Consider the following 15,034-nt stretch of genomic DNA (forward strand, 5'->3'; position numbering starts at 1 on the left):
CAGTAAGGACAAGCTGTAGTGCACAGGTCAGCCATTTTGTTGTCAGCCAAGAACTGTCAATAGGACTGAAGTAAGAAAGTGACAGGTGGGGTGTTGTTCAGTCTGATCCTATCTTATCTAAGGCTGCTATGTCTGAATCGAATACATTACCTGGAATAAAAGGTTAGTCATTATCCAGGCTAGAATACAACAGGATAATGGATGCAAGTTTAGAAATTCAACTTGAATCCACTTAAATACACTTTGCAGTTGACCCAGTTTCATTGAATAATTAGAAAAAGTGCCTGAACATATCACATGTCAAACTAAGGTAAAAAAAAATAAGGATCCTTATTATCTGTCCATCCAGGTAGGCAAAGAAATACATTCTGAATTATTTAGTTGCTATGAAAAAGACCTAGGAAATTTGCTTATTTTTATTTGACTGGTTTAATGATAAAGGCGTGGTCCAATAGACTTAGACAAGGAAATTAAATAAGAGAGCAGAATGGGCAGATGCAGTACTGTACCTCTGAGTGCTGGTCATAATGGGCACCCTCCACCCTTTGATCTGGCTCAGCTCTGTGTCTGACACCTCAATCTGGAGCGGGAGCCGAGGGATCCACACACTGAGCTCCAGCTGAGCGCTCAAATATCCATAGGTGAAGTTCACCATCATCCTCACCTTGCCCTTCATCTCCTTGCCATTCACAAAAACGTAGTCACATCTGTCTGACACCTGAGTGGGAGGAGAGAGAAGGATTAAGAGAAAGACAGCATTTAGGTTGAGATTCTCTGACAGACGCACTTGATGACTACACAGCGCAAAGTAAGGTGCAGCGTACACTGTGGGCTGGGCCCTCCCAGATGGTTATATGGCTTTACGCTCCTGAGCTTCTCCACTGCTACAGTAGTCCTATAACTACTTAGAACAAGATGAAAGGTCCTTTATCTGCTCGACACTCATGAAAAGAGAGGAGGGCAGCAAGGACGTCTTTGAACCTGTGGGAAAATGGGTCACGATCTTCTCTATTACATAATCCAGGCTAGAAGTATTTGTAAAGTTTTGAACATTTTTTCAGGATCTGTGAATCAACATTATTAAATATATAATAGAGCCTCCATTAAAATGCGTTGTCTCAGCTCATTTAAGCTCACTTCAGCTCACTTCATTTAAGTAGTTTGCATCACTATATGTTAACGCATGCAAAATCATATTTTATAGAAAATCCTTGTCGTGGGCTCTTTGCATTTAGTCTGGTCCTCAGACACTGGACACTTGGCTATTAAATATTTCTTGGAGGGGTTTCAATGGTAGTACCTGCACGAAAGAATGTGCCTCAAGAGTAGATTGAGAGTTGAGTGTTCAGAGTGGAGCTGCTGGCCAATATGACAAGCACAGAGGTGATTATGTAAGTCGAGAAGATGAGGAAGCTGGAAAAGGGCAAAAATCTGTCAGAGCAAGTTGCGTTGATCTGTCAAAATCAGTAACAAAAAATTGAGACAAGGAGCTGGAAGAAGTGCACACAGGATAAAAAACAGCACCATGTGATCTGTCAAACATGGACGTGGTTATAGTTATGGCTGGGAAATGTATGGCTGCCAACAGAACTGGCACATGGACATTTATTGAGCGTGTGCTCATATTCTAATTTACTGACAGCAAAAAAAAAACAATTCCTCCAGTAAATACTTAATATATTTATTGTAACACTGTAAATAGATGAGTTTGTGTATATGTCTAATAAGTGCTGTGCCTCTAAACTTCGGCACCGTGTGTTAAATGGCTTTGTCACCCCACGCAGCTCTTTCCATAATGAAGAGAACATACTCAAAGCTGAGACTTGGCACTTTACTCTAGTATCCATTGTTTTATTTCAAATCGAATGTGCTAAAGCACGGAGCCTGTGTAACTGTCCAAATACTCGCAGTCTGGACTGTAGTTCAGCCTGCAGCTAAAAGAAGACCCAACAGATGGAACCAGTGAGAGGAGAGAAACTGTATCTTGATAAAATGACCAAACTCAAAGCCATCTGTTTCATGAATTGCTTTACAAATAGAAATGAGTGGGACATTTTTGTGCTATCTAAAGACAACTCCTTGTTTCTTTGAGTTGCTCTCTTTGAAGCCTTCCTCTTCTGCTTCTTCTTATTTTTTTTTTTTAACTCGTACCAGTATTTGATTAATGTTCAGAACCCTCTCTCTTAAAAAGTCTTATGATATGGTTGTGGAAGCACTACAAATCTCTAACATAGACAAATAAACAAAGAGCCAAAAGGGGGTATCCAGGCAGCAAGTATACACACACACACACACACACACACACACACACACACACACACACACACTCATAGAGATAATTAATCACTTTGTCTTGAACAGAGATACCCAGTTTTCTCTTCTGGGCTCTTTGTCAATCTATTGATCCCATCATATATGTAGCAGACTACCGAGGCTGGGACCAGATGGAGTAAGATGGTCTGGGGAAATATCTTTTTTTTTTTTCTTCTACTTCCAAGTTATTTCTCCACAGCGAGATAAAACCACAAACAACCATTCATCATGCAGCTGTGGCAGGATATCCTCCGTGGCCAGGAAGAAAACTTTGTGTGTGACAGATTCCATAGCTCTATATGAGCTCCCTCCACTCCTCATCACCTCTACAGTGAAACCAGCAGGAGACTTTGTGGGAAAAATACATTTGGCTGGTTTGTATAAATAAAAGCAGATATTTGCAGACTTCCTATATTGCCTTTATACTGTGCACTGTGTGTGAGCCTGCTGGCTGACATAGAGCAAACTTGTAGGAAGCCTTTATCAAAGCAGCTATCGAGAATATTCCAGTTAATGCTTTCTGTTTACATCTAGACACACAGCTACTCATTACTCAGACCTATTTTAGTTCAGTATTTCAGTAAACATAACATTACTCGGCACCAGCGTCACATCTTAACCATTAATGGTATGGATTTTAATATGCCAAAATGTTGATTAACCTATTCTGTATCCAAACGTGGGCACTGCTGCTCCCACCCAACAGCAAACTAACAAAGAGGTTTATATGTGAACACTAGCCACAGACAAGTATCTCTAAAGAGTCCCATAAGAAAGGTGAAAAGCCTGCTGCAGGCATCCTTCAAGGCTACAGCCAACCATCAGAGGACTCTGCTAAGGTCTGCGCAAGCCCTGCATTTTCAAGTGGACACATGCAGGATCAATTGGTATATGATAACTAACGCAGAGAATACCTTGCTAGTGACTGGTACCGCGCCACACTGCAATGTAGCAGGGGCTGACAGAGTGGCTTAATGAAGCTTCTGAACATTTCTGCAAGGGCGATGCCACTCCCCTGGCTACAGTCAGTCATGAAACAGATTGGGCTCCGTCAGAGTTCCCAGTGCGAGAGTGTGTTTGAACTGATAAAGATGTCAGAGAAGTCCCTGCTCCTTATCAGCCCTCATTGTTCAGCTCCTTCTCACTACACTCAGTCTGCTGAGACTGAAGTGCCTCTGACAACACCTTAGTCTCTCACAAGTAGGGGTGTGCAACCTGTCCGCACGAGCATTAGGTTGCAGACCATAACACCAGACTGAGTCTGATTGACCACATCTAACTGTGAAATGAATGAGCCATAAAATAGATCCTGCTGACAAATGTGTTTATAGTAATGTCTTAATTTTCTTGTCTTACTCACAGAAACCTGTAAGAAGCCAGTGTTATCTTATTAGCAGTGAGAAAAGAACGTGGCATAGGGATGGGATTTTTACCATACAGCTCTGCCACAGTTTGCCCCATGACAGGGAAATGAACTGCCTACTGGCAAGTCTTCGATCTATTCCCAAACAATCTAAGCTGAAACAATTATGGAAAACATGGCAGCTGACATCCAGTCATCCCTACTGATATGCTTACACCTTGCTGCTTTGCTCTGTTATTGCCCAACACAGCTCCAAATCAATATTTAAACATCTCAAGTCACCCCTGCTTAATCCACAGCCATTTAACCCCTCATACACCTCCCCGAAGGATGCGTGTTGTGGCAGAGTGAGGGTGGGACTGTCTCTCTGAATTACACACACTCCATCATTCTGATTCACAAAGTATCATAAACGTCCAGGAGGATCCACTGCCACATTAATCAGACACATTAGGCAGCTAACGGGAGACTACTTACAGAGGACATTAAGGCTGTCTCTGGATCTAGCCCAGGAAATTAACAACTCACCAGACAGATACAATCCACGGCAGATATGAGCGATGGGAGTAGGGAGCATGAAGGTGGAGTGAGCCTGTCTCGGGCTTGCACAGAACGGTTGGCTTGACACAAGCAATTAAGCCGCTCAGACTCTTCTGCATAAGCTGCACCACCTACTTCAATGTAAGTCGAAGGTATGTGCACAGCCGTGCTCTATGCTACATGTAGTGGTTGTGAGAGCCCACTCCTTGTATGACCCTCACTAACCATGGTTCATTGCTAACACAGGCACAGAATATGCTTGAGATGTTAATTATGCCGTTTTAATTATTCTTTTCCACCTGAACAATTGGAAAACATAAGAGTTGGGTGTTACGTGGACCTGGACTTACTACTTGAAGAACCAGAAATGATGAACAACAATTGTACAAATTCTACATTAAAACCTTAATTTTCATAATAATTCCAAACCAGAAATAGATTTGTGGCTAATTAGCAGTTTTAAAAACAAGATATGAAGTTAGTATGTCTAACTTGAACTAAAACATTGTATATTTACTCACATAAAAAGCAACACTAGCAGTTATTCACTGTAGCAGTGCTGTAATGAGCTGAAATACTGCTGGAGTTGAGTAATAATAGTTCTTAGGTTGGGTCTTAGATACCCGAGTTTGACATTGTAAGTGCACTAGATCTGCTTTAAATCTTTGAAAATGTCTTTATTGTAGCTGCTACAGTGACATAAGTGATCATAAGTAGATGGAAAGTAAATACTGTTGCACCATTGCTCCAACACACCCACGTGCACCTGCAACCCATACAGCAAACTAGGCTACATGTATATGCATTGGCTCTCAACGCAACTGTCAAAACTATAAATCCGGCAAAAGTAAAGTAAAGCGTGTGCAAAATCATAGAGGCAGAGGCATATTTATGCCTGTATGTCAGACAAAATTTGTTTAAGCAAGACAAATCTCCAAAGAGGTTTTAAGAAAAAGCATGTGACCTGAGGTGTTTATTTCAAATTCACTGCAATTATAAGGCCACAAGTGAGTGGAAGCATCATTAAATGTGCACAGTGATTCATTATTCAGGTTTAATGTCACTCTGTGTTTACTTATCGTTAATTCCCCAGGTCAAAATGGGATAAATTAGTCATATTTATATACATGATTGCAGGCCGTGATTAGAAAAAACAACAACATGGCTTCTTTTAAAAACATCTTTTTTCTGCAGTGAAACTTCTTCTTCTTCTTTAACTCACTCTGTAACTATTCCTAACTCACACATCAGATGTTATAATACAGTTCGATGTGGGAAAATATCCACCTCCACTGTTCATTGTTGCTACTTAGTGTACATTACTCGTGTTTGATTTGATCCATCTTGCTATGCTTTCTGATCTTGACAGGTTCAACAGAAAGCATGATTGGAAAGACATGTTGGCACAGGATGGTGCTGTTTATTGATACTGAGAAACACTCAGCGTTGCACATGCAGACAGGTGTGTGATTTTTTTTCTTTCTGTAGATTTTGAAGGAGTCATTGGGATTCTAGCGGAGCGATAATTCTTTGGAGGTCGCAGTAACTGATATCAGGGCTCAACTTTGCACCGCTGCGAGGGACTCTTTATTCAGTTGTGCCTTGTGCCCCAGGTTTGAAACGGCCTCTAAAAATAAAGGAAAACTTCAGCAACCTGTCAGCAGTCACTGCATATCAAACTCACACTTTCATGTTTCCTTGTGTTTGTTTATCCTTCCTGGAGGATTTATATAGATGTGCTAAACATAGAAAACCTTCTAATCTGTCACATTTTTAATACTTACAGTATTGATTTCACATAAGCTTTAATACGGAGTCTGCAAAGCTTCACAGCACCTGCAAAGTGTCGCTCAATGTGTCCGTCCATATATGTAGTTAATCCCTTGTATGTTTGATTAGTGTTAATTAAATATTAATCAGTTAAATATAGTATGCAGGTAAATGTATATATGCACTTTTATATGAGTACCTCACTTACATTTAGCTGCATTATGATACACATACTAGACGGCTGAGAAAAGGCACATCCATTTTGTAATTTATCTGCCCATATTTATATGATTATCTTGTTGGGAGTTGTTTAAAGAGAAACACAAGTTCGTTTCTTAGCAGTTTAGTTCACTGACCTTGACCACATCTTCATCTGTAGAGCGACACCCGACTTCTTCAGAGACGTCGGTAACAGAGGCGTCTTTTCCAATGGTCACCACCTTTACAGGCATGGCCACTGTCTTCCCAGTCAGCATGGCAGTGTTCAAAATCTCAGAGTCCTAGAGCGAGGAAGAGACAGATAGATCAGCACAGCACTGGCCAGGCAGATCACTAATTACCATCCGAGAAAGAACAAAGAAAGTGCGAGTAACAAGTGGCACTGAAAATGACCCATGCACAATCACTGCTCAGTTAGTGATTACTGAGTTAAATGAAGTGAAATGTGAACCACTTCTGGGTAAACAGATAATGACTGATGGCAGCCGCTGAGCTGCGTTGTTATTGTTGCGCTGATAAGTCTGCAGTGCCGGGTCCACAGCACAACTCCAATCCAGTCTGAACTTCACTTTAGGTATTATCAGTAGAAATGGATTTCTTCAGTTTGTTAGCTGAGTTGATGAATATGAAATTAACCAGAATTATTCGTCAGATAGTCTAATTATTGGGAATTTAATTATTAGGATTTATACAAAGCATTGCCATCACTGCCACACTCTTTAGCCAGCTAAATGATGAAAGTAATTAGCATAAGACTGCAGTTGGGTAGTCGCCAAAATTACAGTTGGGCAGATAAAAATTAGATTTGACTTGATTATTGATAGGAAACAAATGAAATGCTGAACGAATTAGATTTCATGGTGGGAAATTATTCATGCACTGTTACACAAGCATTTTTCTGTGAATCATTTCCTTCTCTGCTCAGAAGCATCATCAGTAACCTAACATTAAGTCAAGGGGTTTCTGCTTTCATTCATACAGGCTTGGATCCACAATGATTTGAGGACTGTCTCCACAGTCTCTATGGTGTTGTGATTACCCTCATCTTGTGCATGTGTCACTGCCGTGTAAGAGAAATGTCAGGAGACATCTCAAACTCTTCCTGGTTAGGAATATGTAATCAATGACATTTCTCCCTGTACAGTGGTTGTATGCTTGCACTCTTTTCTTTTTCAAACCTTTTGCTCTGTATTATTAGTGGAAATGTTACATGCTTTTACAGCAAAATTATATAGTGTTATCCTTTTTTATGTGGTAAAAAAGATATAAAACCAAATGAGCATTTTGACAAAAAGGTGTTTGCCATTTTGTTTTTTGTGAGGCTAAAAATATCATCGTATTTCCTGAATCCCTTTTAACTAGGCTCTGTAATTTCAGCTGAACTGTTGGTTGAGGCACTTCTTAGCGAGTGACCTCAGCTGGCCAGACTGTCCTGGTTCTTTAAGTTCAGCGTCAGTGTTTCATTACACTGAACAGAAAACTTAACCTTTGCATACACACACACACACACACACACACACACCACTGTTGTCACAGATGATAATTGGAGCCAATTAAGATAAGTCTGAGGTAACGTTGGCTCCCTGAAGTCGCTCATGCACACTTGGACTGTGTCTTCTGCCTATTCAGCCCAAAAACCTGCACTTCAATTAAACGGATTGTCATGGAACCATTGGCACTACCATAAATAGCTGCCATTGAGGTCAGAGTGTACCTCTCAATACCTGTACCGTATGATGAGCGTAGCCTTTTTACTACTGTGGAACCAAAATGACTTGAGCTAATTGTACAGCATGACAAAAGTCTCTCATTGTAAGCTGTTTTCATTCTGCTACTCGAATAGTCTTACACAAAACCCTGCACTGATTTGCCAAATTTCAATGGGCAGGAAACCCAAGGCACCCTATTTTTTCTCCTCTTCATTGAAGCTTTGCCAGAACTATAGACATTTTCTATGTTAATCTATTGAGATGGATGATATTATTTTACTTTTCACAGAGAAATCTAACTCTAGAGTGATGCCTGTTGAATAAATTGGCCCATTCGTTTAGAATAATACTACTAAACCTGACAAGCACGCTGCTCTGTTAACTTGCTTTCTAAAGACTTCCTCTGTGTGTGTGAGCTCGGGAATCAGACTCATTCAAAAAAAGAGAAAAGAAGGATTAAGTTTGGGTGAGAAGATCCTGGCCGTTTATAAGCATCAATTACTGAGACCATTCAGCTTTGGAGTGAAATGATTATTAGTTGAGCCAAGATACCAATGAATCACGAAAAACACTTAATCTTCAAATGGCTTTTCATTACAATTTTATAGACTGTGACAGTGTTATATAGCAATATAAACCCCCCTCTCTCTGTGCAGCTGACTTTGATTCAATTCCCCTTAAAATCAAGGGTTGCTGTAAATTAATTCTGTGTCTGCTGGGATTCCTCCATTTCCAAAGGGTAGTCCATAATACATGAGGGGTAAACGGTTGGGATCTGCTGAAAGCAGAGGCTAATGTTACATTACAGCAGCTGGAGATGACCCAGCAGGTTGAGAGCCACAAAAACGAAGGTCTGGCGGTAATAAGCCGCGGCAGTATCCCACAGTGATGCATCAATGGTTCTCACACTCAGGCCCACACAGCGTAATTAAACATAAAATGGAGACCAGTGGTGCACATGAGTGGCATTAGCCAGTCACCTTACAGTAGTCTGAATGCGAATGCAATGAAATATGTGCCTCATGTGAAACTAGAAAAAATCTTTATATAATACGAGCTTTTAATGTGGCCACTATCTGAGATCGGAGATATAATTTCACAAAATTTTAAAGCCAGCATGGATAAAAATTCATGTATTAATCTTTTTAAACAAGATTTCACCAATGCAAGATGCTTCGTAGTTCACTGGATTTTCAGCTGTTGATGCCGGTGTGATTTACTTACAAGCCAATCTGGCCCCTCAGGTCTCACAGATAGGAGTCTTTTTGTTCAATAATCTGTGGGAGAACTGCCTGTCTGCTTTATCAAGGATCTCTCTGTTAGCATGCAGCACACTGCTGTGGCTGGTAATGTGTTCTGGGCCGTAATTTCTGCCTTTGTCTCGGTTGGATCTGAAAATAAGTGAGATTTATGGTGTCAGCCTGAGTGACATGCGCAGCATGAGAAATAGCAAATGTGCCCATCTTGCGATTAGCCTCTGCTTCTGCCCTTTCGCTAACACATCCATATCCTGACCCCACCGTCCCGGCTACAGCTAAAAATGAACAGGTCAAGCACATAGTTGAATTGGGGATTTTAGGGACTGCATTATTCACAGTGCAGCAGAGAGGAGAGAGATGCTATGTGCTCAGTGCTGTATGTACACATATGCAGGACAGTCTCACACTAACCCTAAAGTCAACATGCCAACAGATAAACCCGAACATCAGGACACCTGTAAGCCAAAAAAGACACCTATAAGCCAAAACACCTAATGTAGTGCTTTCACAAGATTGATGATTGTCATTAAAGATGATCTTTCGTGTCCTTTCAAGAGCAAAAGCATTAGAAAAAGACCATGAATTATGCCATTAGTGATCCAACTTATAGTAAATGAAATACTCATATTTCTGATAAACATTTTCATCCCTCGGTGAAAAACTATGCCTACGTGTGAGGAAACCGAAATGGGAGCAGGGGGATAGTGAATTATATGCTGTAGACATTAAACGCCACTCAGACAGTGTCCTGAAGCTATTAAGCAGACTAAAAGAGACATGTCCTTTCATCAGCTCTTCTTTCCACATTGTGCAATGCTCAATGTGGCACTTCCTACCCTCTATTCCAGTGGGCGTTTAATTGGCTAGAAGCGAGAAACATGGAGGAGAGTGGGAATAAAGGCCTTGGTAGCACCATGCAGAGCGATACATCACGGCATGACAGTGCATTGAAGTGGTGGGATGGTTGTGAAGCCAACACACTGCCTTTTAATGAGCGTCTCTCTCTTGCTCTCTTCTCTTCCTACTCTTGCTCCTCCAAAAATGAACCGCTTCTTCTTCTTCTGTCTTCCCCTTTTGCGTTTTTTCCTCCCGGCTAACAGGATGGAGGTGACTATCGTACATGGCATACAAAGACCCATCTCCACTTGGCGGTCATCCCTCACTGACTCCTAAAACATCACTAACCACTTTTCAGTAGCAGTGCCCGGTCTGAGGTACACGCCAGTCAGAGATCTGATCTGCTCATTACTGTTGGCTGCTTTGATAGTGGAGTCACTCCAGAAGGTGTCCATTTAAAAGGAGAGGTAATGAGAGATCGTGCTGAGGGGCAGATGGACACAATGAATTGGCAACTTGGAATTAGCGGTACTGTCAAGGGCCACTTTTTTAGGTGCCTCATTCTACAATTAAGAGACATAATAGAAAGAACGCTTCATTTCTTATCTGAGATGTAAATCAGACGCATTGTTAGGCTAATTATAAGATATAAATATTGTCTCAGTAGATCAGTTACATACATGCAGGTATGAAGCATGGTAACAGATCAGGCAGAGTTGCTCTTTTAATTAGCTGCCTGACATCATCTGTTTCTTCACAATCACTGGCTTCATTCCTCAGCTGATTACCTATGACTGACTATTTCTATTCATTCATATTTGAGCAAGGATACACTAGAACCATTCTGAGCCAACACTTACACCCTGATACAGTCCCATGCTGATGCCGTCGTGGTTCTTGCCACCATTCAATTCTCCTCCACTATAGGTTTATTTAGCTAAAGTGTAATGTGAATTTATTACAGTTCAATATTAATTATTGATTATTATAAGTGTCAAACCTATAGTTTAATCGCATATATTAGAAAATCTCTAAAATCAAATTATTCTCTTTTTGTGTGTGTGTGTGTGTGTGTGTGTGTGTGTGTGTGTGTTTGTGTGTGTGTGACACAGTTCTGTTTCTGTTTTCCCTGTTCCCAGATTTGTGTCACCAGATGCCCGTGTGACAAAACACACACACACCACAGCCAAATGTCCCAGTGTCCCTTTAGTGTGTAGACACCAGCCCTTTTCCCATGCAAAGCTCTTCAGCCTGTCCACTGACTGTCCCTGTCCTTCACCCTGTTTTTCTCTGTTTGCATTTCTCATCTGTATTTGGACCTTTTGCCTGGTTTATGGACTTGTTCTCTCTGACAGATCCACGTGGACTCAGTTGCCTAATTTTGGATTTCTTGTCTGCAGTAACCCCAAATTGGACGCTGCTGTTCTCCCTGTCTGACATTGTTTTTTCTGTAAACTTTGTTTTCTTGTGTTGATTAATAAACAATTCTGTTGTATCTGTCGGCTTCTCTGCCTGTGGTATCTGTACTTGGTCCTCTCCTTCTGTTAGCTCTCAACATATCCTCACCATGTTCTACAAAGACATAATTAAGAGCATCCTGAACTCCTGCATCACTGTCTGGTATGAAGTCTGACCATAACACCTGACAGTGCACAGCAAACATAACAAAATTATCAGCACTTATCTTCCCACAATATAATAAATCCATGAGACACTACTGCGCTGTAAAGCCCATCAGACAATCTGGAAGGAAACACTGTGAAGGTTCATCAGTAAATGGGATCTACAGTAGATGTGATGACAGACAGAGTGCTGAATGATGGTAGGATGGGAAGCATGTGAGGTCAGTGGTGAATCAGGTAACTATAGGAACAAAGAGCAAGAAGGAGAGTTTGCAGACATCCGATGGATGAAATGGAGCTGACAGGGACAGAGAATGAACGCTAATAAAAAATGTTTAGTAAAAACTTTTTACTAAACAGTGATTTTTTACAAACCTCGTCTCCTAAAAAATTACACTCCAGTGCAACTAAAGTGCATCCGGAAATGTGTTTTTCTAGGAAATGTAATCACTGGAGGGATGGGAAGTTTAGAGAAGCAAGCTTAAGAAGAAAATAAAGGCAAAAAAAAACAAAAAAACAAGTTCTCCCAAATTGTCACGTTGAGGTTTTTGTGAGGTCCCTCAAAGAGCAGAGCTTTTTCTGTTTGAAAATAAATGTGTAGCATCATAAATTGTCAGCACTTTGACAAACCTGTAAATAAAAGAAAAAAGCATCTTCCTTCTAAAAGTCTGACCTGAATTTAACCTCCAACGAAGTCAGTGTGACTGTGAAAGCACCGTGATAACAAAGAAAACATCAGAAGACAAAACACTGATCCTTTTGGACACTTCTCACATACCTCAAGTAAAAAGGCCCACATAAACCTGAACAGACACTATTGAGCCTAATGTACTCAGTGGTAAAAATGATTTATATTTTGTTGCTGGCCTCACAAACTTCAAATAGAAGGGCAACCAATGACGTATCAAGAACTCACTCACTCACTCTGCATTTGAGCTGCTGTTCAGTTATGCAAGACGATTCATACAACAGCTCATAGACGGTATTGATGTTTTAGTCACATTGAATGGCTTTCAGCCGTAAATTATGTATGAGTGCACATGATTTATGTGTAAACTTTGACTGCAGGGAAGAGGGAAGTGTCACAGTGACAAGCTGCTGACAGGACAAATCCCCTCACAAATATTAATTGCATTATGAATTGTTCCCAATTCCTTAGTCAGCATGGCTTACTGACACTATATTTCAATTTCAACAATGTAAAGAGACTCCCTCATAGTCAATTTGAAATCTTATCAAGCATTACCCTTTTATTTTTAGCAGAGACACAATGTGTGACAGGAAATAGTGTCGATTAATGAACCACAGTTACAATCATGCATCTTCGGGACGTCTCTTGTAAACATGCCTGTCTGTAACATGAAAAGTGTTACAGACCCTCTCTTAAAGTACATTAAGAGAGTGTTTAATAGTGTCTGTGCTTATAAAAAAATAAAAATAAAAATATTCAGGGTTGGTGCCGCAGGGATAGAGTCACCCTCTGGAGCCCAGTGGCCGTGAATTGCACCTCATGCTGTGAAAAGGATATTTTGAATAAAACATGACTGAATGTGGAAGTACTATATTTTAAGTTTATAGGACAGATCTCCTGCAATTCTCATGAATATTATACCTGTAATATATCTGTATCAATGGGTCAGAAGCGGGGAGCCGGGGCCCCTGGTGGATTTCAACAACACTCAGACTCTGGTCTGGAAAAATCAAGGTCAGGCAACAGAGACAAATGCAGCTCTCTCGCTTATCTCTTGATGCGTGTGGTGGGGGCTCTGGTTGATGCCAGCACTGGTACCATGATGATACCTCGCCTGTGCTCCTGCTGTTTCCCTATTGAGCAGGGGCCTGGAAGCCAGAAGGCTGGGAAGCTTCCCTGCCTGTGCTACTCTGTTCAATTTCAGCCCAATATCTATCACACTCCGGCGATCAATAAAGAGTTCTTCACCAACAGCTCGCCATGCCTGCAGGGGGATGACCTTCTGGCCTGCGTCTGATTTCTTCACCCATCTCTGATTGAGATCCATACTGCCAGCTTAGCTTGGCTTAGCTGCCCTCTGGATAAAGAACAAAGGTCAGCTTCACTGTTGCTGCTTAAAAAAAGAAAAAACAGATTCCTCTCAAACCGAACTTCAGGAAGTCAGAATGAATAGAACTGGACCAGAATCTGAAGTGGGACGTTAACTATTATTGGAATACATGAGATATGGATGTGATGACTTTTTACAACTGTATAAACCTTAACTGTTATAGTGATGGGCATGAAGCCTCACAGCATGTGATCAGTGACACTAGAACAATGATTCAATGGGGTGCAGCCCTGTCTATAGCAAAATAGGTGTAGGAAATAAACACTGTTTTATGCATGAATCACACACTGTATTGCAGGTCATCTTCTGAGAACTGTGTTAACACAGTATAAAAGTAATTTGACCTCACCACTTTTGGAGGCATTGAAATGTGGAAAGATTTTCAGATGACACTGTGATGAGAAAGCTTTGCAGCAGTGGATTCTGCAGCGGCAAAAAAAAAAGGTTTTCATCTCCAGTTCTAATCACATACTGCAGACACAAAGAGAGTTTGTATGAATGTGTATTATAGAAAGTAACAAGCCCATGTGACTCTCCTTTAGCCTCTGAATTACTAAAAGGTTTTTAGTGTATATACTCGGAGTGCCTGAGTGGCACTGGAAGAATTAAACTTTAGTATTTATCCTTTGAAAGAAACTTCCAGTGTTCAACGCTGTCATGAAAAAAGTTTATAATGATAAAAAAAGAAAAAAGTTCACATCATTTCTCCACTTGGTTACTAGACAATAGCTGCAGTTATAATGGAAATGAGTGTCAGTCCATCCACATACCTTTTAAATCCTGCGATAAGGATATAAAGCATCAAGAACTCCGCTCGTGTTCTGGATTAGGTAAGCATTTGCCACACAGTCTCGTGTCCTAATTAGCATTGCATGTGGTACATCATATGTGCATACCACAGCAGTCTCAATTAGTGCTACCACTTCATCAGCAGCCTCTAAGCTGTACTAGATGCTAATGGATTGCTCACTTGGGGTCCATTCATCACCCCCTTAATGTAAACTATATGACTTGTGTGAGGTTTCTGGCTCCTGTTCCACTAAAACAGCAGGCCCATGCAACAGAGCGCTAGTGGAACAGTGTGGCTCAGTTAATTAGACGACTGAAGTCAGGTACTTTCATGAAAGGTGCGCAGCACATGCTTTTCTAACAAACACCTTGCACGATATTACCTGTGCTGTGTTATACGTTAGTGCAGGATCAGCTGGCATGTATCCCTGCTCATGTCTGAACGTCTAAGTGTGGGTTTGATGAATTGATCTCCTGATCTGACTTGCCTAGCAGAGAAGATGTGCATAGAAACAGAAGGAAACAGAATCGA

The 15,034-nt window shown here is 40.9% G+C and overlaps 1 protein-coding gene across 1 annotated transcript in view; it reads right to left on the minus strand.

Moving 5' to 3' along the window:
- Positions 1-15,034, minus strand: part of si:dkeyp-14d3.1 (transmembrane protein 132C) — a 108,753-nt gene that overhangs the window by 9,212 nt on the left and 84,507 nt on the right. Inside the window, 2 exon segments of the mRNA XM_026343566.1 lie at positions 510-718; positions 6,343-6,486. Of these exon segments, the coding sequence (XP_026199351.1) occupies positions 510-718; positions 6,343-6,486 (353 nt within the window).

This window comes from Anabas testudineus, chromosome 9, assembly GCF_900324465.2.
Source record: "Anabas testudineus chromosome 9, fAnaTes1.2, whole genome shotgun sequence".
Lineage (NCBI taxonomy): Eukaryota > Metazoa > Chordata > Actinopteri > Anabantiformes > Anabantidae > Anabas > Anabas testudineus.